The sequence below is a fragment of the Xenopus laevis genome, chromosome 4L (genome assembly GCF_017654675.1).
Source record: "Xenopus laevis strain J_2021 chromosome 4L, Xenopus_laevis_v10.1, whole genome shotgun sequence".
NCBI lineage: Eukaryota > Metazoa > Chordata > Amphibia > Anura > Pipidae > Xenopus > Xenopus laevis.
In genome coordinates, this window is record NC_054377.1 from 77,565,078 (window position 1) to 77,592,698 (window position 27,621).

The window sequence follows — 27,621 nt, forward strand, 5'->3', positions numbered from 1 at the left end:
ATTGACTCAAGACTTGTTGTGAGTTTGGCACTGCCTACTCTCTGTAGGTATACATGCTCTGTTATGTATGAATTGTTAATGTTCAGACCCTCAAAGAATAGGATATTCTAGCTCTTTTAAATTGGCTGGGTTACTTTTGTTTAACTCTTAACCTGCAATAAAAATTTGGGGCAGACTTTCAGGAAAGGCAGGAACATTTTTAACACGTTTAGCAAAGCTGATGCCTGTGTAATTTCATCCTCAAAGTAGTCAAACAAATTTATTTTAAGTATTGGTAATCAGAGCAGGTCTGGGGCAGCATAAAACCCATTGGAATGGTTAACCGCTGATGTAAAATCACCCACAAGTATTGCTGATTGGACAATTATTTTATTTTAGATTTATTTTTAATGCTGGAATGATTTATTTCAGCAGGGACAAAAATATATTGGTAATGTTATTTTAAATGTAGCCAACAAATCATAGCCTTACTAAAATAAATTGGAAAATATTGCCCATGTATATTATCTTTAAGTCTTTAATTTAAAGCAATGACATTTGGGGTTTCCAAACTCCATTTTTTTGACATTTATCATTAAATGAAAAAACAATGACAACTAAAATCTTCTATAGAAGTCAATAGGAGTGTCATTTCAACATTCAAGCTACTTGATTTTTTTGAATTTGTAAGAATTAATGCAACATTATGGGGCCCATTCACTAAGCTCGAGTGAAGGATTAGAGGAAAATAGAGGAAAAAAAATTTGATTTTAAATTTTTTTTTGGCTACTTCGACCTTCGACTACGACCTTCGAATCGAACGATTCGAACTAAAAATCATTCGAATATTCGACCATTCGATAATCGAAATACTGTCTCTTTAAAAATTTCTTCGACCCCCTAGTTCGCCACCTTAAACCTACCGAGGCCAATGTTAGCCTATGGGGAAGGTCCCCATAGGCTTTCCAAGTTTTTTCTCATTGAAGGATAATCCTTCCATCGATGGATTAAAATCCTCTGATCGAACGATTATTCCTTCGATCATTCGTTCAAACGAATTGCGCAAAATCCTTCGACTTCGATATTCGAAGTCGAAGGATTTTAATTCGGCAGTCGAATATCGAGGGTTAATTAACCCTCGATATTCGACCCTTGATACATCTGCCCCTAAGATAATCAGGTTGTCCAGTATTACACGAGTTTGCTAGAGTTTATTAGTAAAAAAAACTCGATCACATTAAAAAAAACTTACTTGTTTTTAATTGCAATGTTTTTTTCTTTTGGTAATGTTTAGCAAAAACTCAAATTTAAAAATTGATAAATTGGCTTCCCAGTGTAATTAAATAAACCTTTTATGACATTTACCCTTTTCCAGCATGTCTTTTCCATTAATCCCCAAGTTACCACCTTTTGCTGATCCACTGATTTCGGCTAGAGGAAAAATAGCTTCATAGATACCTTATATATATTTACCTTCTAAACATTTGCAGATTATATACTAAGGTACAATGGCTCAACTACTTTCACTTCCACTTTCAATTGGAAACTTGAGAGAAGTTGCTTACGTTTGGATTTGGATCAAACTGATATTTTATGATATAAAGGCAAATATGCATTAAGTGTATTTAAAGTAAATTTGACTACAAATGTTATTTATATTATTTTTAATAAAAATTTCAAAGTAATACACTAGATCTTAGATTTGTTCTCATAGCGCCTGTGTTTCTACAAGTTATTCAAAACTTTATGCAGTTTGTCAATAGATAAAGGTTGATAATTCTGACTAGTTGTGAAATGAAACATAGTCTAAATTAGAGACCCTCAAAATGAAATGATGGCAAAGATAAAGGATATATGAAAAAGGTTTTGGAAAAAAAATCTGGCCGATTAAATCGTGGGTGTGGCATCCAGTATTATTTTATATAAGTCAAATGTCACTAGGCCCAAAACTCTGGCCGTCATTTTTCTTCAGGCAAGAAGTATAAATAAAAATGGGCTAAACTACTGTTATTGTCACCTTTTTGGTCAATTCTGAATAAGACATTATGAGAAATTACTTTGCATTACATTTCATAAGACTCAAATAAAATTCAGTAAAAGTAAAATACAGCTGAAGTTCATGGAATCCACACAGTCACATATAATATAGCCATCTTTAAGTTATGAGCAAAAGAATAAAGAAATCTACAAGTTTTAAACTGCAAGACAGCATTATTTGACTTTTAAAAAAACACAAATTACATTTCTTTCCTTTGAATGAGCCTGATTAGCCACCATAGCGATTTGGGAGGAGACAAATCACTGGCTGCAGGCAAACTGTATGCTGCTTTCCAATGTATGTAATTTATGCCTGATGTACTAACCTAAATGCAATCATTATTAAGAAGTAATTTCTTTTATCAGATATTCTGACCTCATTGTTCTTCCTCTGCTCACAAGAAATGCATTTTGCTGTGGGCTTTGGAAAATGTTCAGAATAAATTAGAAATGTAGTACAGGTGAATTGTTTTCAAGCTACATTGCCAGGAATGTGTAGTCTCAGACATTATAGATTTGCTCAGAAGATTCCCCACTGCAATCTCTGGGACCTATGGGTTCCCATGGTTAATACAGAAGATATAAAAAAGGGTAAAGGAGACATGCATAATTGTTTAAGTATCCTTGAGGGATATATGTGTGTGGATAAAGAGGGTGGGATGGCGGCTAATGGGAGCATAGTTTCAAAAAAGGGAACACCGGATCCATATCAAGCACTGACGTTTGGGCTTCTCTGTACTCCACTTGTTCTACATTAGCCATGGGTATTTTAAATTTTGGCTAGATTGTTATGACTGGCATGCCTGTGTAACAGCAAACACTGATTAGCCCTTAAGTAATGCAATTTGAGAAAAACATTTTGGGGGAAACGTTAAATATTATGGACTCGTAGAAAGCAGAAGCTTAGAAACGTGCAAAAAATGCACAAACAAATGTGTCCAGGCCATTAAGACCATGTCCATTTCTTGTGTTCTTCGTCACCATCTTTAAGCCAACATGAAGAGCTGTTTGAAATAATGAATACAACCAGTGTAGGACTCTGTCTAACTACTACAATGTGTCCTTTGATCAAAATCACTTTTATTAAAAAAACGTTCACATAAGCGTTTAAAAGCATATATACTGAGGATGAAAAAAGCCAAGGAAGAAAACAAACCACATGCCATCAAAAAGCTAACAGTCCTTCTTGACACTTCGCCTTGCCACAACATAAAAATTATACAAATAATTGATTTTAGCTGTAGTAGGAGTTTCACATTCATTGGAGTTCCATTTATATTGGTAAGCAGTAGTTTAAACGCAAAAGTGACAATGAAGCTGCAGTATTAGTTTCAGTCTCCATCACATTCAGTAGATTTCTTTCAGGGGTAGGCTGGCCTGAAATAGTAAATGCTAGGGGCTGCATTTTTTCCCGGTTGGCAATGTCATATCTGGCAACTGACAACCAACATTACACTTTACTGCTGTAGCGCTCCATACAAATCAATCACATCTACACCATGAAGTTGCAAATTACAATTCACTATGGCTAAATGTAGGTAGTAATGCCACCTCGGTATTCAGTGGATTGATGAATCTGCATTTTCAACAGTAAAGGTATTCACAGTGGGCTTTTCAAGGATAGCCCAAGATATCAGTTGCCTGTTGGTTCCTGAGTGAGGTAACAATCCAGGACCCTAACCCTTTCCAAAACCAGGAATGATTTATTATCTCACTAGGGAACCTCTTATTGACATCTCTAACCAGTGTACCGTAGCTTAGAAGGTACTGGCAATTAAGGAATCTTCACTTAATTTATCTACAGGCCAAATTGTTTCATGCCTGCCCCTGCCTAATGTACATTCAAGCTACAATTGACCTCATCATCCTTGTCTATGTTTATTTTTTATTTCTGCTTTACAAAGCTGCAATATATTCAGAAAGCTTTCCAATGAAGGGAAGCCCAATCTGTGACTCTCCAGCAGTTCTTGTACAAGAATGGGCTAATGAAGATGCTGGGCGTTGAAGTAAAACAAAAGATTGAAAGATCACAGGTTGGCTGTTCCTGCTATATTTAAAAAGTGTTGATGTATATTTGCTAAATATACAAAATTATTAAATTTCCCCATAGACAATATATATACACATTGCTTTTCCCTATATGAGCCCACAAACCAATCCAACTAGTTGAAATTCTTTAAACCTCTGGAAATAATTCTACACATTTATAATTTCATAAGGCATATGTATCTTTTTGTTTTCTTCTTATATAAAAAGGGATTAAATCGGTATATATCTACATCTTTAATAAATACTTTCTTATCAATCAAATCCTTAGTTAAGAAAATATGATTCTGTTTTGTAATCATTTTTTTTTTATAGAAGTCAAAATATGACTTGCAGATCCTACTATGATTTATTTATTATATAAAAGGCATATACAATTTTGAGGCAGTGTTTCATGGCGATTAGAATAATTTAATAGCTTCTGTGTGCTTCCATGCTTTGAAACCATATGAAATCCACTTTGGGAAGAAAGTTATTTATTTAAAAAACTGCACCAATGCACAGCCTCTGGCTGACAATTATAACTAATACAGACCTATGTGATTTCCATATGTATTTTGTGAACGTCTGAAAGTCAGTAATAACATATATTATACATTTGGCACTAATCTTTGCCATTGATCCAGCAATTGGCAAAATGGTTTTCCTATGTATAAATTTACTTTAAGGATAAGAACTGTCTAAACATATCTTTTACATATATAAAAATATTTAGACAGTAAGCTCACGTTGAATAACTAGGTCTACTGTGGTCTGAAAACTCTTCAGGAGTGAAACTGCTTTTTCATGCTCCATATGTACAAAACTGTGTCCGTTGGCCTGCAAAACACAAAAGCAGGTGGTTAATTTCAATATAGTTGTTAAATGGCTAAATCCTTTATGGAAATGCGTCTAAAATATTTTCTGAACATAGGGATGTGTTAGGCAGCAGCTGAAAAGGCTAATATAATTTTGTCATGTTTAAAGTAGGGATGCACCTAATCCAGGATTCAGTTTGGAATTTGGCCAGGATTTGGCCTTTTTCAGCAGGACTCTGATTTGCATATGCAAATTAGGATTCGGTTCGGTAAATCTTTCGCAAAGGATTCGGGGGTTCAGACAAATCTAAAATAGTGGATTCGGTGCGTCCCTAGTTTTAAGGCATTAGTATATAAGGAATAGTTCAGGGAAGGGTAACAAAAAAGGAGTTATGATGAAATGCTTGTAATTTCTCTTTATTTTATTAAAAACAGAAAGTTTAGAGGCAATGATTTGTGTGAACACATTCATTCACGGAGACCTGTTATCTAGAATGAGCACGACCTGGGGTTTACCAGATAACAGATATTTCCATAATTTGGATCTTCATACCTTTCTACTAGAAAATCGTGTAAACATTCAATAAACCCAATAGACTGGTTTTGCTTCCAACAAGGATTAATATTTGAATTGGGATCAAGTACAATGTACTGTTTATTATTACAGATAAAAAGGAAATCATTTGTAACAATTTGGATTATTTGGATAAAATGGAGTCTATGGGAGATGGCTATTTGCAATTGGGAGCTTTCTGGATAACTGTAATACTTCATACTACTTCCATACTAAATGGGTAAAAGGATAATAATACTCTAATAACTAATTGCTGGCATCAGGAAGACATTCTATCCAACCCATACGCCTTCTGAATGCCATATATGGTTTCATTTACTTATGCTTTACAGGGTTTTTGTGAATCAGTTTAAATTGAATTTGTGTAATACTGAGTAACGTATGCTTTTATTTAACCTCAGCTTACAGTATATGTTGCATGTTGACACATTACTTTTAAAGGCCAGCACCCCCTGATAATTGTTATAAATTTGTAGAGTTTGTTATATTGAATACATGGGACCTGGGATTTTCCAGATAAGTGATATTTATGTAATTCAGATCTGCATAGCTTAAGTCTACTAAAAATCATTTAAACATTAAATAAACCCAATAGGATTGTATTGCCACCAATATGGATTTATGCAGCTTACATAGTAAAAAGTATTTTATTATTATAGAGACTATATTTTTAATATTTATATCCCCAATGTTAGTCATTTGCTGAGATTCTAGAGTATTGCACGAGAGATTCCAATCATATCTGACTTTTTATTAGAACTAGAAGAAACAACAAAGTACCATGAGATTATAGCAACAAATACCAACCTCCACTGAGCCAATTCTGTCTGATTTGTGTGACAGAATTGTCTGACAGATTTGTCTTGTGGTTTGCTTGAAATTGGATGGCAAGGGATGTGTACTTTTTTTTTACAAGAAGAATTTGACAATGAGACTAGGAGCAATAAACTTTCTGTGTGTGTGTGTAGGTGGGGGGGGCAAGGAGACTCATGGTATTTTGTAAGTCTGGGGTCATTTCACCATTTTAGTTTACCTATATCTGACCCTCATTCCTTTTACCTTTATTTTAGTTATACCCAAACATGCCTTTTCTCCATTTGCAAGGGATAGACTATGCCTAAAATATCTATTGAGAATTCTGTTTCTACAAAGTAATCCTGTTTTATCAATGGTGAGAAAATAAAACCAGTCTGGAATGTTTCCCAAGCGATTTAGCAACAGAACTAGAGGTTTTCATTAGCCCTGCATCGTGCTTTCCTAGACAGGCAGCTCACTTTCTGTAGTCATTGAAATTTTGTTCATTCTGACTAGATTCTGGTCACCATGCTAAGCAGTAATTACACCAAAATTCCCAGTGATCTATGCTTGTTGTCACGGTTGGCTACAGCTGTTTTATTGTTCACTGCAGAAACATTTTCGATACTACCTGTATTTATGTAGTACCTGTAACAATGCTGCCGACTTTGTTGTTATGCACGATTTTCTCAATAAAAATTATTGATACAAAAAAAAAAAAAAATTCCCAGTGATCAAGGGATACAGGCTCATGAGGAAGCATTCTTGGAATTTTCTAGGGGGCCTCGTTTATCAAGCAAATGCCACTGGGCTTTGCCCTTTTAAGTTTTCCTTTTTGGCAGGTTATTGCAAATGCAGCCTAAATTCTTCTACAGGCAGTCCAATAGCTATGCAGTCTAGTTGGGGTATGTTTCAGCAACATTTGTTTACATATATGTGTAAATAATCCCCAATTATTACTGCATACTGCACAAGTTGAATATAGCAAATTGGCATATTGGCATGCAGCAATTCCAGTTGCTTTGTGCAATAGTGCAAAAAGCCCATTTAAAAAAAAGTACCTTTAATAAATGGGATTTTATGAGCAACTGACTGGGAGAAATTTTCACAAGCACAACTGAGCTTGCAGTTGTAATTGACTCCTATAATATTTTCAGGGGAAAGTAACCTTATTTATATTGAAACTTAGTTCAACAAATGGAGTGTAGGTAACTCAGTTTCAACAAGCTTATTATGTGCCAATGTAAACTAGTGAATGCAGCCTATAGTACTTGTTACTCTCATGGAGGTTGACTGTATTTGAATGTTGCAATGGCATACAAACATGAGAATCCATCAATTCAAAAAATTAGAAAGGTGATTCATTACTCCGAACAGCTTTGATTCAGTAGCACTTCTGCATTACATGACAAGTTCTGTAGACAATACACCTTATAAAGAAAAATAAGTGATTGAGGAAAGCCAAAAGGTGAGACAGGCCAGAGGCTGGTGAGCTGGTATATCAGGAGGGGAGAGTAAGCAGGGTTTAGTGAGAAGCCCAGGGTCACCCACAATTATGTGCAGAGGGAGCCCGGAATTTTTTTTTTTTGCAAAGGGGAGTCTGGGCTTCTGTAGTTCCTGATTATGGTCTTCTCACTAAGCCCTGCTTACTCTCCCCTCCTGGTATACCAGCTCGCAATCCCCCCCCCCCGCCGCACATACCTTCAGCTCACTCGTGATCAGAGCTGGATTAAGACTAGATAGGACCCTAGGCAGGGTAGTGCTTGTGGGGCCCCCACCTTTAGAACTGCTTTGTATTATGGGAGACAGCATTTACCTCAGTTCCTGTCAGAGTAAGGTTGCCAGATTTTCAGAGTGAAACTTGGAGCTAGAGGCAGAAAGGCAGTATGCATGGCGCACCGCTGCAAGCATTTTTGATCACGCCCCAATTTAGGTGACACATTTCGATAAACCACTCCCCACTGAATATATAGATAGCTAATCATCTATTAAGCTTTTCCTAAAGCACAAATCTCATTATTCTCAGACAAAAGCAACTGATGCATGCAGGTTTGTGAGTTTCATTTGATATACCCATAAAACACTAAGCATAATGAGCGAAGTGGCAACTTAACTTATACAGGTATGGGATCCGTTATCCGGAAACCCATTAACCAGAAGTTCCGAATTACGGAAAGGCTGTCTCCAATAGACTCCATTTTATCCAAATAAACCAAATTTTTAAAAATTATTTCCTTTTTCTCTGTAATAATAAAACAGTATATTGTATTTGATCCAAACCAAGATATAATTAATCCTTATTGGAAGCAAAACCAACATATTGGGTATATTTAGGGTTTACATGATTTTCTAGTAGAATTAAGGTATGAAGATCCAAATTACGGAAATACCCATTATCCGGGAAACCCTAGGTCCCAAGCATTCTGGATAACAGACTACCAAGGAAGCAGGACCAGGTCAGGCCCCCTGTATCCCTGATGCACCAATGCACTGTGTTCCTGTTACCTTTATGTTTGGAAGAGTTTGCCAAAATAAATGTTTGTTTTTGCCTGAAGACATGATACTCCTAAATCTATGCTTACCTGCCTACCATAGATAATTCTCCCCAAAAATTGCGTGCACAGGCAGCCAGCTTGTCACTATACATACTGTTGGTGAATTAGCTAACATGTTGACATTACGTTAACAAAGCTTTTTATGGGTTGGAGTTATGTCCCTGTTCTGCTTACACTGGCTTGTAATATATACAGTTAAAAGCAGATATTTGGGCACCCCTATTTGGTTGATTTTTTTTGAAAGCAAAAAGTAGTAAGCAAACTGCAGGAATAAGTATGTCAAAAAGATATTTGCAAGTGTTATATTTTATTTTATGGACTTAAAAACAAATGGGTATATTTATCAAAGAGTGAAGTTAATAGTGAAGTTCCACCACTAGAGTGAAATTCCGCCACTCTCCATTCATTTCTATGGGATTTTTATAGGCGTATTTATCAAAGGGTGAACTTTCACTTTCACCCATTGATAAATACGCCTTTCAAAATCCCATAGAAATGAATTGAGAGCTGCGGTGGTGGAACTGCACTTTTTGATAAATTTACCCCAAAGACAATAGTAATTGTGGCATGTGCAAATGTATGGACCTCCTAGGACAGTGATGTTCAACTTCTGTGGTATCTAGGGCTGGAATGGAAGCCAGTGTTGACCACTCCCTATTTTTAAACCACACCCACTTTTAACCACATCCATGTTACCCAAGATCTTTTAAGACCATATACACATTAATTGTGGTAGCATACCAAAAAATCAAAAGGTTGGTGCTCACTGCAGGGATATCTATCATATGTGAAAATTTTAAGTCATATTAAAACATACCCTTAAATCCATATGCCTCCTCCCCTGTAGATAACACATCACCCCCTCTCCAGAACACCTTAGGGGCCCCTAACAACAATTTCCAAATGCTAACAAACCCCCAGAAAAACCCTACCTGGCTCACATCCCACAGCTAGCGTATGGGACACACAGGGAGCATAGGGTAGGCAGAGTATGGCACACACACAGGGAGCATAGGGCAGGCACAGAATGGCACACACAGGAAGTTTAGGGCAGGCAGAGTAGGGCACACAGGGAGCATAGGGCAGGCAGAGTAGGGCACACAGGGAGCATAGGGCAGGCAGAGTATGGCACACACAAGGGGCATAGGGCAGGCAGAGTATTGCACACACAGGGAGCATAGGACAGGCAGAGTATGGCACACACAAGAAGCATAGGGCAGGCAATGTATGGCACACACAGGGAGAATTTAGCAGGTAGAGTATGACACACGGCGCATAGGACAGGCAGAGTATGGCACACACAGGGAGCATAGGGCAGGCAGAGTATGGTGCACACACACACACAAAGCATAGGGTTGGCAGTGTGTGGCACTCACAGGGAGCATAGGGAATGCAGAATACAGCAGGAGACAAGAAAACCTATCAGGACAACTCTAGATAAACAAGATAAACAGTACCAAACATACTGTGCTACATACTGTGACAAAATGCTGTTGCCTTTCAGTCTGAGGTGTGAACAGTACAGGGCTTTAGGGGTGTGAACAACAGAGGTATGACAAGTGTGAATAATGCAAGGGGGATTACAGGTGTGAACACAGGAGTTTACTGTCTGAATTTGAGGTATACTGATACCTTTTAAATCTTATACAACGTAAGCAGTCACACTTTCATGTGGGGGGCCACACAAGAGGGTGTTGCAGGGAGCCAGTTGGACAACACTGCCTTAGGAAGTCAGTATGTGGTAATACCCCTTTGTATCCAGCACAGAGTCTTTCAGTTCCATGTTGTAGGGATTTTTTTACAGACTCTTCCTTGCTGATTACCTCTAATTCAGAGATCATCTTCCATGTTTAATAACTACCCACACATTTTCAATGATGGATATGTCAGTGGACTGTGAGGGCCATTACAAAACTTTCACCTTGCTTTTTTCTCAAGTAGCTCATGGTGACTTTTGAAGTATATTTAGGATTCTTGTCTTGTTCTAGGAGCCTCCCCTTTTCATCTTATGCTTCTTGACTGACTATTTCACATCAATATCCAGAAATTTCTGAGATTTAGTGGAATCCATTCTTCCCTCTACATGTATGTTTCCTGTGCCACTGGCTGCACACAGTCCCAAAGCATAATGGAACCACCCCTTGCCACCAGTTGGGAATGAGATATTTTAATAAAATGCTGCTCCTTTTTTTCTAAATAAACCTTTGGTGCTTGTTCAACTGTGCCTTTATTAGTCCACAGTACTTGTCTCTTGTGACTTGCTGAGAGGCTGTCTTGCATACCTCAGATGTTGACACTTTATAAGGCTTCTTCTTATGATTCTTCCATACAAATCATGTTTGTGTTAGCAACACTACACCATGGAAAGGTGCAACAACTGTGCCAGCCAACATTCCTGAAGGTCCTTTGCAATCATGTAAGTGTTTGCCTTTGCGTCCTGACCAGTATATAAGAGTTCTCATAAGTATGGCTGGCATTCCAGATCTTGCCTTGGCTTTCACAGTTCCCCTTAGCTGCCATTTCTTAATGACATTACAGATACTATTTTGTAATCTTTTTTTAACAGTTAACTTGCTTTGTAGGCATCAGTTATCTTCATTTTCAGATCCTTGCTCAGTTGCTTAGAGGAGCCCAAGGTTGTTGAGTGTCAGCTCAAAGTTTGAGGTATCAGAGATTTTATTAAGCACTGCAATTGTCAACAGGTGGCACCTCCTAATAACTGTTATGGCCCAATGAGATAATTAGGGTCAGGGACCATGGAAAAACAAGGTTTATCATGGAACAAGTAGAAGGGTGTTTGCTTGTGTCACAATTACTAATTAGTTTGTCTATATAATTTTACATTTGCTAAATTATTTTACACTATAAAACAAATATACAAATATGTTGTATTTTTAAACACACTGAATCCTGTAGTAGGTCTTTACTACTTCTTAATCCAGCATGATATGCCAAAACGTTTGCATTCTGCTGCATTATGTTACAAACAGAAAGACTCACAGTGCTGCCAGCCTCAACCTGAATAGCATGCAGAATCCTTTTTGGGTTCTTTTGGGTGTGATAGCAGGAGTAGGGCCATGGACGTTGTACTTCTTTTCCTTTGTTGTTTCGGTATCTACTTCATGTTGCCCATGGGTATGCACATGTACTCACAGCAAAACTAGATGAAGTACATACTGTATTCATTAGTCTTTGCTAGACACTGTTTCCAGTGGGCTTTAGAACTCAGTTCAAGGATTTTTCAGTTGTCTTTTGTGAGTTTCATTGCATTCCACATTTAATGCACTGCTGATTTAAACCAGTTATTCAGGATTTTGTTAGCATTTAAACTTAATGTGTTTCATATATATATATTGCAATGTAAAAGGCTTTGCATTTTAATAAGGGATCCACATTTCAAGACATCCACAGTCTTTCTGTGACAGCAGCCAATCAGAGAGAACCACTGTTCTGCACTTACAGCACCAACAAGTATCAACAAACCAGCATTTCCACTTCTTAAACCACCCACCTAATGAGTGATGTCAGAATGAGCAGCAACTCCTGTGCCGGTACACAAGGCTGAGGTTCAGCTCTGCTAACCAATCATTCCAGGAGGGGTAGGTAGTTCTCCCTTACACTTAATTTTCAAAGTAAAATAAACAAACAAAAAAAAAGTTTTCCCATAGGAAATGTGCCCCTTATTGATTACACCCTAGGCATATGCCTCTTCAGCCTACTCCTAGTTCCATGCTTAAGGGAGCATATAGCTGTGGGTTTTTTTTTATTTACAGAATCTGACTTTCCTTTGCCCATATTCAATGTATTTTCTGTTTATTGCTCAATGGAGACAGTCCATTATTAATTTGAAAAAAATGTGGACTTTAGTGAAGTACATAATATATTTAATATTACTGGAAGCAAACCATTATATATATGATTACTTAAGCACTGGATGGAAGCAACCTAAGCAAATACTAGAAAGCAAACTTATGCAGCTACACAAGATATCGTTAAAGGGATTTTATCTTCATGTTACAGAGTTAAAGTGATATACATTTGTGTATAAGTGTATATTATATTCTATCCACAAGATGGCAGCATAATCAACTCATATAGATTTACACATGGTTTCAATTTATTGATACTATCTCTGTCATCAGTTTCCTATAGGGCTAATGTCACACTGGGCAGAAATGCCCAAACCACCTGTGCCGCCTCCAATTGACTAATGTAACACCACTGGCAGGAATTATACCAGCAGAGAAGCGACTCTGTTGGACAGTAGCCTAAAACTGATATTAATAGAGAAAATCACCTGTTTCCATTGGTTATGTTACTTACCACTGTAAAACTCACAGAGAAACCGTTAACACTCTGCTCAGAGAAGTAATACATAGTGCTGATGCATTACAGTAGAGAGGGTCATCCAAGGATGAATAAATAACACTGTGTTTGTGAGATCTTAAAACAATTATGCAAAAAGCTCATTACTTAAAAGGTTTACACTGATGTGATGTCTTTCCTCAGGGAAACATTGGTAAATAGTTAGGGTATATACCGATGAATGATTGTTTATACATTTGCCTGGGGTGCGATGCTATGAGTTCCAGTACATGGCAGTGCACATATTCATTTTTCCCTGCGGGTCTTTAACCATAAGTACTGAGACATTTCCAGACCAATTTGCTAAATGTTAATCTCTGTTCCGGTCTATACACCCACAGGAAAAATATAGAATTAATTACAACTTGCATGCCTGATATACATAGAACCAAATATACAGAAAATCCGTCAAAATACGTTAGCAGTTTCGACAGAGTGATTTGCTATTTATAGGATAATAAATAGATCATAAACCCCACGTATTAACTGAAAATTGTTTAGCTGTTTTTAGGTTTCTCAGCAATACTGTTTTTATTGGTACTTACATTTACTGAGGAGGCCATACTTGCTCTATACTTTGTGCAGTTGGAAATGTTGGTCTTTTTTTTTTTTTTTTATGCACACATAGTAATATACACTATTTCCAAACCCAGTGGATTGGTTTTTAGTATTTACTGCAAGAAAGAGTGAGCTAATCTTCCAAGCAGCATGCGTTTTCATATGTTATTTTCATATAACCTTGACACGATTCAAGTTATATCAGTCCGGGTTGTTTCCTAGCAACTAAAACTCACGAATGTTAATGTTCTGAAGGGATTTATAAGGCTGAACAATTCTGCATTTACTTGCAATTAACCCATTCTGGCCTACTGTTCATAGGAGTCCAAAAGTATCCTGCTAATCACTTTAAGATGCTGTGATTGGCTAAGCTTCAATAGATTGCAGTACCAATAATCAGTCTGACTTAATGGACTTAAATGCGATACAGACAGGTCAGTATCACATTTCTAACTAATCCAGGAAAGGCAGTGGCAAGTTTCTATATATTTTGGAGCTGCAGAGCCCTGATAATACAGACCTGACTCTTTACAGAGCAGTCTAATTGCTGTGCCCTACCATAGGGAACTACCAGCAGCATCCGAGTTTCTAATGCTCTATGAGAAATCAGTTCTGTATCTATTGTAGCACAGCAATTTAAACAAAGTGATATGCCACTCCAGGTTAGTGCATAATTTAGTATCGCTTTAAATATTATTTAAGATAACAGCTTACCTTTAAAATCTTGTCTCCAGGCTGCAGGACACCGGCCGCTGGTCCATCAAGCTGAACCCTAGTAACAAAGATACCCTATAAGTCAGAATTAACAGAAGTTAGGATCCTTTCACAAGCATTCTAGACTAGCATACCCTCCAATATGCCCCTTAAAAAGCTTCTGTGCATGGTGTGCTGTGGCTAAACCTATGCAAGTCCCACTTCAGATGTACTCTGGCTACAATGAATACCTGGGGGGAAATCATAAAACTGCACTACATTTTATTCAGAGTAGTAATCTATAGCTGCAAGAATTTTTATTTTCCATTAGTCCTCCTGCAGTAACACAATCACAGCTAATTGGAGGCTGGTTGCTATGGGTTACAACTGTGGGCTAAATAGATATCAGCACAACTTGCACAGCTTCTTCTTATATTTTTTTATGGAACTGTACAGATTTAAACAGAGAATGTTGGAGGGTATGACTAGAGATGTGAATTGATATTCGTCAAGATGGATGGTGCATCCTGAACTGCAGCAGAAGACATTTCAAGAGTATTTTTAAAGAGAAATACTACTTGCTCCTACAAGAAAAGATATTATTGAGTATTATTACTTGTGGCAAACATACAGTACATTATTCATTTTTTCCCCCTGCTTCCCACCAGCCCAGTCCGACCCTGGCTTTATACCATGTGAATTCCATCCATGTATGGGATCAGGTTGCAACTCTGCTTAAAAGGTTGTAAATAAATTGTAGGAATTACCCAGTGCAAAGAAGATATCAATTCCCAAATTCAAAGAGCCTGATGTTTGCATGTTGTGACATAAATTTTACAACCTACGAAGACCTGAATATTTGTAACATGCGTAAAAATTCCAGGTTAGAAGTAAGAAGTAGGATTTTCAAAATATTCATGTCTTGTTTAAATCAGTTTTATTCTACTGTGTTTTAGAACTGGATATCTGGAGCAGCTTTCTGTCCTGTAAAAAAAGAAAACAGTACCAAGGAAGCATGTCTATTAACTGCTAGATATTCTATGTAGAACACACCAGCAGTTGACACCACTACTATAAACAGATTTGTTTTGCTGTAAGCCCTGATTAATGCTGAAATTCAGGGGGGAGATTAATATTTGTGGCCCTCCAGCTATTGTGAGTTAAAACTTCTTACATTGCCCAACAGTTAAGGGATACTGGGAATGGAGAACACAGCAGATGTTGTCCCTGAGGTAATGAAGAACAAAGATTTTTTTTTTATTCTGTCGTTTTATATTTTACATAATTTTCCAATGGTTCCTCATGTTTGATCTAAACAGAAATCATTAACTGGCAGTCTTTCATGTAAGATGCACCATGTTTGGAGGCCACACACACAAACAATTTGCACCCTGTTTTGAAAAATACCTCAACTAAAGTAGCAATTTCTTTTATAACTATCCAACTGCTGAGGACTAAATTGTTGCAGCATATTCATTTCTTGTGGGGCAACAGACAGTTAGAGTAGCTGTTACAAATGCATCCAGGACCTGACACCTGAGGGACCATGTTGGCACGAATAAGTAGATCTTTATATTAATATTCTGATGGAGTTTCAGAAGCAAATGAAATAGCTGAAAATAGTTTACTAGAGATCAGTGTCAGGGTTATAGGATTTATTGTCATTTGAGAGCAAGGAACAAACCAGGTCAAAATTTCATACCAGATCCCATGTCTGGAAGAGATATTTGGCTCTAAATTAGTAAGGGCTCAGAACAGCCAATAATAGTAATACAAAGGTTGATTTGCAAGATGTGACAGAGCTAAAAGCAGTTCAGAAATTAAATATAAGAGGTAGTTAAACAAATCAAGGCATAATTGATTCTCCAAACAAAGGTTTGCTGGAGGACATATTCATAAAAGTTCTAATTTTGGATATTTTGCATTTCCCCATCTATTCATATTTACAACTTCTTCAATCAGAAACATTTTCCTGACAAAGAAAATTGTTTAAAGAATTGGCTGATTAGTCAAGCTTTGCCCGAACAATTTTTTTTAAAGAAAGTGTTCTCCAGTCCAAAGAAATTGAATACCACGTGCTTCTATGGGCAATGCAGAATTTAAAAAATGTACTGATCTAAAAATCACAAAAAAATAAATCAAGCCTATGGTTATGGGACTTTATTAGATCCGTCACTTGGATCCTGTGTACCAACAGAAATCTATAGTAGGGTTAGTGCCCTGGTGGGAGGTCTGGTCATCCTATTTTAGCAGAGAATATGAATGGAAATTGTGACCTTAGCTTTTGTGCCTTGCCTTTCATAGAGGTCATCTATGAAAAATTGTACGGGAGTGCAGCAAAAGAACCATGATTGCACAGAATTAGCATCATATATGGCCATCTTAATTGGGTGTGATTGGTCATTTATTTTGTCGTAGTGAATTTGCATGTAATCGCATATCTTCAGGTTTATAAAAGACGCTTGAAATCATACATGTCATAAGAACACAATGTTCAACAAGGAAATATTGGTAACAATGATACCATACAGAATACATTTACCAATTGTTCTGTATTACTACATAGTATTTAAAGTTTTTTAGACACATATAATTACACAGATCAAATAAACATATACAGTAGAATCCTACAAATTTTGTACCCGGATTTTTTGTTTTCCCTGAATATACACCATATACTCTGTCCTCTTGGAATGTAAAATCGGATTTCTACTGTATTAGAAATATGCGTAATTAAGACAGGATACTCACGGATGCATTTTTATCAGTGCAAATGATTTTTTTGTACTAATTTTGACCTGTAGGTTGAAACCTACTCCAGCCTTTGGGTAACCTGTTTATTGAGAGGGTAAGGGCTCACAGACCTCCAGGACTATAACTAGGTGTTGACAGAAGAGTCACGTGACTAGGGCATCCCTCTTCTGCCTACCCCTAGAAGAACTGGGTACTGGAGGCCCTTCAGTATTTCCCTTTATATTACTGGTTCCTGTTAAGGACTTCATGTCTGATTGGAGATTGACTTACCTTGTCAGACGGCTTGAAAGGATTCCCTTGCCCACTTAACCCGCCACTGATGCTAAATCCAAGCCCTGGGTTTTTTTCTATTCTCACACAGTACTATGTAAGAAAGACAGAGAAACAGCAAATTACATATCCAATGCTGTCTTAAGAAAACATATTCTATGTTGTAGGTTTCCTCTCTACAGTACTATAATTAGTGACATTCAAACTAAAAAAGTGGCGTGATAAAATACCTTGACCTCCAATGAGCATGATTATAAATACATGTATTACATAAAGATTCCAAAGGAAAGGATCATCCTATTGAAATATTTAATTCTTCTTTAAAATACACCATTTCTCTGGCTAACCAGTATAATAAAATAATAAATGAAAACAATTACTACTAATTAAAACAGTATCATAAAAAGACCTTTGACATAATTATATAATTACAAAACATACAAAAAAAATTGCTGAATCCTGCAGGTTTCCTAGCCATTACATCTTTAATGCAATTTTGATTGGAAGATTCAATCAAAATCGATTTAACATTTTCTCTTCGATATTCAATATTTCAGAAGCACAAAAAAGCTTGGTTCTTACCTATTAAACCATTATTAATAATTATTAGACGTTGTGAAGTTTCCTATAGAATCAGTCTGATTAAGTAATAAATCCCCAAATAATTTTATAATGAGGGTTCATACATTTGTCCTATTTTAATAAATACCCCAATTGATTTCATAACAATGACTAATATACCCTCCTCCTTTTTTGATTTTTAAAAGAAGAAAAGGAACAAATTATCTAAACAAGAAATTACTACTGAATTTATATTTTAATACATTTTGCAAAAATATAATAATATAATAATAAAAATAATAATATGTTTCTGTATAATCAAATGACTTCCACTGTAGTCAAAATAATCAAATAGGAGTATAAGACCCATGTCAACATTTAAATTCACTAATATCGTACCAAAACATTCATAAAATATTTTTTAGTATGCATTGCATCCACACTTTCTTTTATATCTATAAACTGATGGGGAACAAAACACAAGCTGTGGCTGAACAGTAGTATGAATATAGATTAAATCAAATAAAAAGTATACAGTGTAAAGTAACAGCAGGTGCTAATTTGAACCAGTTCAGAGAATCAAAGGTTAGCATATACTGCTGTATGAAATAAATGATTAGATAATTTTGCTTACCAGTAGGGATGCACCAAATCCAGGATTCGGTTCGGGATCCAGCCAGGATTCAGTCTTTTTTAGCAGGATTCGGATTCGGCCGAATCCTTGTGCATCGCCGAACTGAATCAGAATCTTCATTTGCATATGTAAATTAGGGGTGGTATGGGAAATCATGTGACTTTTCATCACAAAAGAAGATTTTTTCCACTTTTTCCTTTCCTGCCCCTAATTTGCATATGCAAATTAGGATTTGATTTCGGTACGGTATTTGGCCGAATCTTTCACCAAGGATTCGGACGAATCCCAAATAGTGGATTCGGTGCATCCCTACTTACCAGACCTTTCATCCTGTGACCCCGTTTTCAAGTTCTAATAACTTACCAGCAAATATTATATATATATATATATATATATATATATATATATATATATATATATATATATATATATATAAAAATATATATATATATATTATATATACGCTAGATATATAATAATTATGGTACAATATATGCAAAAAAAAATTTGTAACTTGTAAAAAGCATTTGTATGAAAAAAATGTAGTTGTTTGTAACCAGATGAAATATATCTGTCACATATGGTTTCCCAAAACCCAGAACAGACTCCTAAGTTCCGGTCATGGCTCACACTTCCTCCTATAACAGCCACCTTTCTCTTTGGGAGGAGCTATCTGCCACAGGTCATAAAGTGAAAGAACCAAGGTGAGAGTTCTGGGCAGACAAGGGAACCATAATGTGCAACAGGAGGAACGGGGTAAGAGCAAAGCGAAGTCATAGAACAGGCCGGGGTGAAAACTAAACAGACGGTGCAGTATGGAATCAGGAACCAGAAGCATAGACAAGGACACAGGCTGGGGTCAAACCAAACCGTAAACGCAGTACAAAGTCGGCATCCAGAAGAATACTAAATAACAGACTAAGGTCAAAACAGACATCGAATCAGCAGAAGTCAGGGACAGGCAAGGGTCAAGAACAAGACAATGAGCACACCCAGGAACTACCTCGCAATAGATTAATGTTGGGCAATGAGTCAGTGCAGAGAAGGTCTTTTTATAGCCAGATTAGCAACAGGTGAAGCAAGTCTTGCCTACTTGCAATTACAAGGAAACCAATAGCAGTGAACCAAGACCTTAGCTGTCTGCTCACATAGTGTAGAGGTAATGTAGACAGCATGGAAACACCAGGCCACTGGTTCAACTGCAGGCAGGATGGTTACAATATCTCTTATTCAGTGTACATAGTTAAATAATATTTTGGTCAGCCAGCAGGTGGCACCAACCCGTAAGGTTGGCCTGTGGAGTGAATTCCCCAACAGGAATATATAAAAAGGAGTGTCTGAGCTGGGCACCTCCTCTTTTGGCCTAGGATCTGGTGGCAGGGCAAGCAGCCAATCAGGTCAGTGAGGAGGGTTGTCTCTAGATAGGACTAGGGTAAACTGAAGTTTGGTGTGGAAAATCACCACAGTGGTAGTTAGAGAGCTGTAGACAGCAAAGGCATTTCTGGACCGGACAAGGAGAAAGTGATTGGATTAAGTACCCCAGCCAATAGGAGAGGAACATTGCAAGGAGAGTGATGGTGTGAGAGAACTCTGATTTTCAATAAAATCTGCCTCGTTCATCGCATTGTAATATAAGATGTGTCTGTATATTCCTATAAGAGAAAAAAAGCACAAATAATACATCGGCTGGATTATGAGGTCTATTGTCTTACATTTACGTGTGTCCAGCATTCTACTGGTCCTAAGGTGATTTATTGTGTTTATAAAAACAGCAAACATGCTGCATAGCTTGAAGCATATGGCATTCAAAATACAAAAGTTACGGGCTAAGCTATGAAAGAGTAGCTTTAAAGGAACAGTAACACCAAAAAATGTAAGTGTTTTAGGGGCCGATTCATCAAGGGTCGAATATCGAGGGTTAATTAACCCTCGATATTCGACTAGGAACTAAAATCCTTCGACTTTGAATATCGAAGTCGAAGGATTTAGCGCAAATGCTGCGATCGAACGAACGAAGGATTATTCCTTAGATCGAACGATTAAATCCTTCGAATCGAACGATTCGAAGGATTTTAATCCAACGATCGAAAGAATATCCTTCGATCAAAAAAACTTAGGCAAGCCTATGGGGACCTTCCCCATAGGCTAACATTGACTTCGGTAGCTTTTAGCTGCCGAAGTAGGGGGTCGAAGTTTTTTTTAAAGAGGCAGTACTTCGACTATCGAATGGTCGAATAGTCGAACGATTTTTAGTTTGAATCCTTCGATTCGTAGTCGTAGTCGTAGTCGAAGGTCGAAGTAGCCCATTCGATGGTCGAAGTAGCCCAAAAAACACTTCGAAATTCGAAGTTTTTTTACTTCGAATCCTTCACTCGAGCTTGATGAATCGGCCCCTAAAAGTAATGAAAATATCATGTACTGTTGCCCTGCACTGGTAAAACTGATCTGTTTGCTTCAGAAACACTACTATAGTTCATATAAACAAGCTGCTGTGGAGCAATGGCGGAAATTGAAAAATGGCTAAATGGCACAGGATAACTAATGGATAAAAGATAACACCATTAGACAGACAGAGCTTATTTGCTATCTGATGTATAACCTGAGCCCTTTCTCCTTTGAATGGCTGCCCCCATTGCTACACAGCAGCTTATTTATATAAACAATAGTAGTGTCTCTTAAGCAAACACATCAGTTTTACTAGTGCAGGGCAACACTGCATTATATTTTCATTACTTTAAAACACTTATTTTTTGATGTTACTGTTCCTTTAAGCACAAGCTACTTGTGTTCAGAGAGAATAAGAGGGGTATAAGCTGTTTCAGATAAGAAGTTATCTGAATTTGGTAAGAAATAATTCCATATTAATAGACTAAAAACAAGACAACCATAATAATGAATTTTCTAAAGTCAGTTTTTATATATGGCAGATTATGGCAGGATAAAGTTCTTTCAAATATAGGACAATGTGCAAAAAATACCTATATAAGGAAGAGAGAAAACAGACCGTGGATCTCATTTTAGAAGTATCATAAATCTTGCAGAGATTCAATATGCAGCCTGGTGCACATTAGCAAAAAGGAAAGCAGAGCTTAAAGTGATACACATGCATAGAAATATGTTTTTCTTGCAGAATATGATTACAGTTTTGAGAACAGTAGTGTTAGAATAAGTTAAGATGATTATATGTGCAAGCATAAACCAAATACATCAATTAACTCTGTAGGCTGATAGAAACAGTTGCTCTAACACTATCCACTATACTGTGGCTGTATGTGTATGTTCTCCTGCCGAGTAATTTATCAAATGCCGTTACAATCCCACAACAGTTCATCAGGTAAAAGCTTTCTGATATGATCTCTGGCATTTATAGGGTTGCAGCTGATTTGAGAATTGTACTTCAGGCATGGGCGGATTTTAATGAAGGCTTGGGCCTCCTCAAACACATCAGAAAAAACAGAGAGATCAGACAGCAAACATCATGACATTTATGTGGTCAGTTGAAGAAAAAATTAAAGCAAAGTGGAGATAGGGAGGTGATTTGATGTTACTGACACAGCTTTCCAGTCCCTCTCCACTAACCTAGCTACCCAAAAAACTGTAAAAAAGCTGTTCAACTCCACTAATTTGCTGATAGGAGTCTGTGCAGCACACATAGAGCAGGAAGTAGTAAGCAGGAAGTGGGTGGGAACTGCACAGAGCAGAGTGATGTTATGGCTGTAAGGGTGAAGCAATCAATCAGCAGAGCTACAATGGCAGCACCTACACATCTGCTCATTCCAAAAAAGAACAGCAAGAGTCTGTAAGTCACTGCCCAAATCATTTTATCAAACAGTTCTTCTTCTATACCAAATTAAGATAAGGGCAAAAAGTGTCCAAAGTCTCTGGCTATTCCCCCTTTAATCCGACCCGAAAAAACTCGTTCTCCTTGAGCGTTATATTCAACCGAAAACCAACAATCTGCAGGGGTGAGGGCTAAAGAATTTTCTACTTCTGCATTCAGGCACCAAGCCAGCAAACATGTTAAAAATAATATAACTGAGCTCCAATAATATATTATTATTATTAACATGTATTTATATAGCGCAAACATATGGCATAGCGCTGTAAAGTAAATGTGATTATATAACTAAATCACATGAAATTATATACATAGAACATATGGAGTTACATACATCACAATCAATACCGTTTCAAAAGCTGAGGAAGGCCCTATGCAGAAAGAGCTTACACTCTAAAGGGAAGGTAGTAATACACAAGGTGTGAGAGTGGGCAAGATTTAAGTGGGTGAGAAATGTGATACTGTATGTGGCGTTTGGTAGTTAAGCAGAGTGAGGGTAGGTTTTAAGTGACATAATTTATAAACTGTTGCAGCAAAACATACTGCTTGCTTCTTGCTCTGCTTATACAGTACATGTCCTCACTGTACCTAAGCATGGCATTTCTCTGCCTTTCTTTCACAGAAGCACAGAATTATGTGGCTATAAGAAATGATGGTCACACAGTGCAGAGGGAGATAGTTTTGTCCTTATAGGTATAGTCTGTCTGGATATGTGTGTGCCTGAGTTTTTAGGGTGTATGTGTGTCTAAAAGTTTGCCTGTGGGTCTGTGGTGTATGTGTATTCTTGGTGAGTGTGTTACTGTACATCTGAGATTACAACATAGAGTCTGAGCCAAACTCGAGCCAGTATGTCTTGTTTGTGAAGTTTGGTGTGTTCTCTAGAAACAACAGTAGTCTGAAAGAATTAGCAGAAAGTAACATTTTAGGCAGTTATTTTGCTTTTCTTGATTTTTTTTAACTTTGGCCACAGGTTTACAGTAGATTATCTATGAAGTTTGTCATCGGGTGGTGTAATAATCTTACCATGTGATCTGGGTGTAATTCACAGACTGGCACTGCAATTACCTTGCTGTGCATATTTCCTGGACAGATTGAAAGTGAAAGTTACTGTTGTGTATTCGCTGCATGAGCCTGCTAATAAAGCACTCTGTTATAATCTACTCATCCTCGGCTACCCAAAACATAACAGATTGGCGACAGGATGTCTCTTCTACCTCTGCAGCAGCCTGCAGATTTTCTTCTAAACCCTGGTGAGCCTACCATACCTTTTACTGCTTGGATTTGTATGTTTGAAAATTACATTATTGCTGCTGACCAAGGGGAGATTTCTGCTGCTAGAAAGCGTGCTTTACTCACTGCCTGGGAGCAGAGGGATAACGTATATTCTATACATTATGATGTTTATGAAACTGCACTTACTGCTATAAAGAAGTTTTTCATGCCAAGAGTAAATGTGGTTGCTGAAAGATATAAATTCCGCCAACATGGACAGCGTAATGGCGAATCTAGAGAACAATTTGTAGCAGCTTTGAGAGAGCTGGTTATTACCTGTGAGTTTGGGAATCTAACAGATGAAATGCTAAGAGACTAAATAGTGGAAAAAACAAACTCACCTCGCATTAGAGAGAGACTGCTCCTAGAGCAGGATTTAACCCTTGCAAAGTCTATTACAGCTGCTAGCCAAATTGAAACAGCAATGGCAGAGGCTAAAACTCTCAGTCAGGGAACTGCTGGGAATGTACAGATTGTGAATTTAACACTGTGGCCTAATAATGCACAGTCACATGCAAAATACAGTGCTAAGGAAAGGGATTCACCTACACTGCAAAGCCGTGCAGCAAATACAAATAGAAAATACTGCTTTCGCTGTGGTTCAACACAACACACTGCAAATTATGTCACATGTCCTGCAAAAGCTTTACAGTGCCGCAAATGCAAAAAGGTAGGACATTTTGCTAAGATCTGCCATAGTTCTGCTAACTGTCACTACTACAAATGTCACAGTATTAAGTGTGGATAAAGCTGGTACATTTATTCCAGGCAAGTTGATATGCACTGTCAGTGTCAATACTGCTTCTGCTGACAAGGGGCACTCCATTAACCTGATGCTTGATACAGGTTCAGCTGTTTCTACACTACCAAAGGATATTTTCTTGAAAAAGATCCGCTTGTTGCACCTGCCCTGAAACTGGTCAGTTACTTAAAGGATCCAATCCCTGTGCTTGGTTTCTTGCCAGTGACTGTACAATTTGAATCAAATACTGCAAAATGTGACTTTTACATTGTGAATTAGGGTACTGCTATACTTGGAAGGGATCTCTTTGCTGCATTAAACCTACAATTAATTGATGGTCTCATTACTACAGCACCAGTGCCTGCCACACAGCCAGTGTCTAAAATTTCACCACAAAGCAACACTTCACCGGATTGTGCAAAGAACTTTGTACTCAAAGTTAAGTTGAGACCAGATGTAAAACCAGTACACCAGAAATTGAGGTTGATTGCCCTACCTACTCTATAAGGGAGACTGTCTGACAGGAACTAAAGAAACTGGTAGAGCAAGATGTGATTGAAAAATCAGAATCCTCTGAATGGGTTTCACCAATTGTTGTAACAATGAAGAAAACTGGAGGTATTCGATTGTGTGTTGATCTCCGTGAACCTAATAAAGCAATTGTTATGGATAATCATCCCTTGCCACACATAGAGGAAATATTTTCAGAACTTCGAGGAGCAAAATTATTTTCTACTCTGGATCTTCAGAGTGCTTATCATCAAGTATTATTGCATAAGGAAAGCAGAGGCCTCACTGCATTTATCACCCATGATGGTTTGTTTTGGTTCAAGCGTGTACCTTATGGACTGGCTTCAGCACCCAATTGTTTTCAAAGACTGATGTCTTCTATACTCCATGACATACCTGGTGTAGAATGCTATAATATGATATAATTGTCTACGCTGCAACTATGGATCTTCATGACAAGTACCATGAAAAGTTTCTGAAATGCATTGATTCTACAGGACTGAAACTGAACCTTTCCAAATGCCACTTCAGACAAACTCAGCTGTCATTTCTGGGTCATATAATTTCACAAGATGGATTACTGCCTTACCCTAACCATGTCAACGCTGTTACACAAGCACCTACTCCATCTGATTTAAAGACCTTACGAGCTTTCTTAGGTCTTACTTTATGGTATTCTAAGTTTATTCCCAACTATGCTTCAGTTGTGGAGCCACTTAGAGCACTACTATGTGGAACTTTAAGTCTGGTGTGGTCAGAGTCTGCTCAACATAGCTTTGAAATAGTAAAACAGCTAATTGTGAACAGTCCAGCACTAGCTTTATTTGATCCTGCACTGCCCACTATGGTTACTACAGATGCTTCAGACTATGGCATTGGTGCAGTTCTCACACAGATCCATGCTGATCATACAGAGAAAACTGTTGCATTTGCATCCAGAACACTTACAGAGGCAGAGCGTAAATATTCAACTGTTGATAAAGAAACTCTAGCGTGTGTTTGGGCAACAGAAAAATGGAGAACCTACGTATGTGGTAGAGAATTTACCTTATGCACTGATCATAGCCCTTTAACTACACTGCTTACAACAAAGGGACTAGGAAGAGCTGGAATGCGTATAGCTAGATGGTTAGCAAGGCTACTAAATTACAACCACAAAATGCAATACAAACCAGGTTTGAAAAATGTTACTGCTGATTGTTTGTCACGTTTAACAATGGCCAAATGCTGAGAAGAAACTCAGTCCTGATCTTCAACCTTACTGCAGGATTAGACATGAACTGTCCTTAGTAGATGGCTATGTTGTCTGTGAAGTTCACCGTTTACTGATACCAAAAACCTTGCAAGAAAAGCTCATACAACTTGCACATGAGAGTCATCAAGGAATTGTACGTACAAAACAAAGACTACGAGAACTATACTGGTGGCCAGCAATGGATGCTGATGTGGTAACTGCCATTTATTCTTATGTTACTTGTCAGAATCATGACAAAACAGCTATCACACCTACACCACAACTTCAGCCACCACGGACCACAGTTTGTCTCATCTCAGTTTGAATTCTTTCTGAGAGAGAGATATATTGTGCATAGGAAATTTTCAGTGTATTACCCACAAGCAAATGGAGAAATCGAGCAGAAGTCTGAAAGAGCCACTACAGACAGCAAATCTTACTGGGAAATCTTGGAAAGTATTTACAACAGAGTTCCTACATAACTGCAGAGCAACGTGCCATGCAACAACCGAATCATCTCCAGCTGAATTATTACATGGCAGACAGATGCGCACTAAGTTACATGTTGCAGACATCAAACTTCCACAAAATACTGTGCCTACAAAATCATCTACTGCTGACATTGTGAAACGTCAACAAGCCAAATGCAAGGCTTATACTGACAGAAAACGTGGTGCCAGAGAAGTACACTTTCAGCCTGGATCTTTAGTCAGAATTAAGAAACCAGGAATACTGAAACAAGGACAATCTAAATTTACTACACCACTTGAAGTGAGACGACAGCGAGGACCATACACATATGAACTGTCTGATGGACGCATATGGAATGCAAGTCGTCTTGCTCCTGTTAGATATGACTTTGGAGAAGCTCCATTTGATAAAGGACATTTTCCTACTCCTGATGTCAACTGCAATAGGCCTGAAGAAAGTGAACCTATAAGGCTTACTGAGAGAATCAGAAAACTACCTGCATGGACCAAGGACTTTTTGATGTGAAGAATGTATAATATTGTTTTAAAAATGCATACTGTTTAATTGTTGCTGCTTATTATAGTTGTCCAAATGCTTTCTACTATAGGGGGAATATGTGGTGTTTATACAAATGGCCTGTAGATGTCACTGTGCTCAGACTTATACTGTGCATACTTCCTGGACAGCGTAAAAGTGAAAGTTACTGTTGTGCAATGACTGCATGAGCCTGCTAATATAACACTGTTATACTCTACTCATCCTCGGCTACCCAAAACATAACACCTACCATAATCTCTTGGTGTACAATACCAATTAAATATTCACTGCATTTACCCTGTCATGTACAAGTTATGTGTTCTGTTCACCCAACCAAAACCACACAGAGACAGCATTATATATTTTAAGCTGTAGGAAGAAATAAAATTATTTGTAAAC

The 27,621-nt window shown here is 37.5% G+C and overlaps 1 protein-coding gene across 7 annotated transcripts in view; it reads right to left on the reverse strand.

Moving 5' to 3' along the window:
* Positions 1-3,078: 3,078 nt before the first annotated feature.
* Positions 3,079-27,621, reverse strand: part of LOC108714205 (leucine-rich repeat-containing protein 7) — a 218,928-nt gene continuing 194,385 nt past the window's right edge. For 6 of the 7 annotated variants that reach the window (XM_041590354.1, XM_041590355.1, XM_018258200.2 and 3 more), the window contains 3 exons: positions 17,424-17,516; positions 14,421-14,495; positions 3,079-4,881 (listed from right to left, as the gene is read on the reverse strand). In XM_041590354.1, the coding sequence (XP_041446288.1) occupies positions 4,774-4,881; positions 14,421-14,495; positions 17,424-17,516 (276 nt within the window). In that variant the 3' untranslated portion in view covers positions 3,079-4,773. The remainder of the gene's footprint in view (positions 4,882-14,420; positions 14,496-17,423; positions 17,517-27,621) is intronic. The other variant, XM_041590357.1, reaches the window with a different exon arrangement.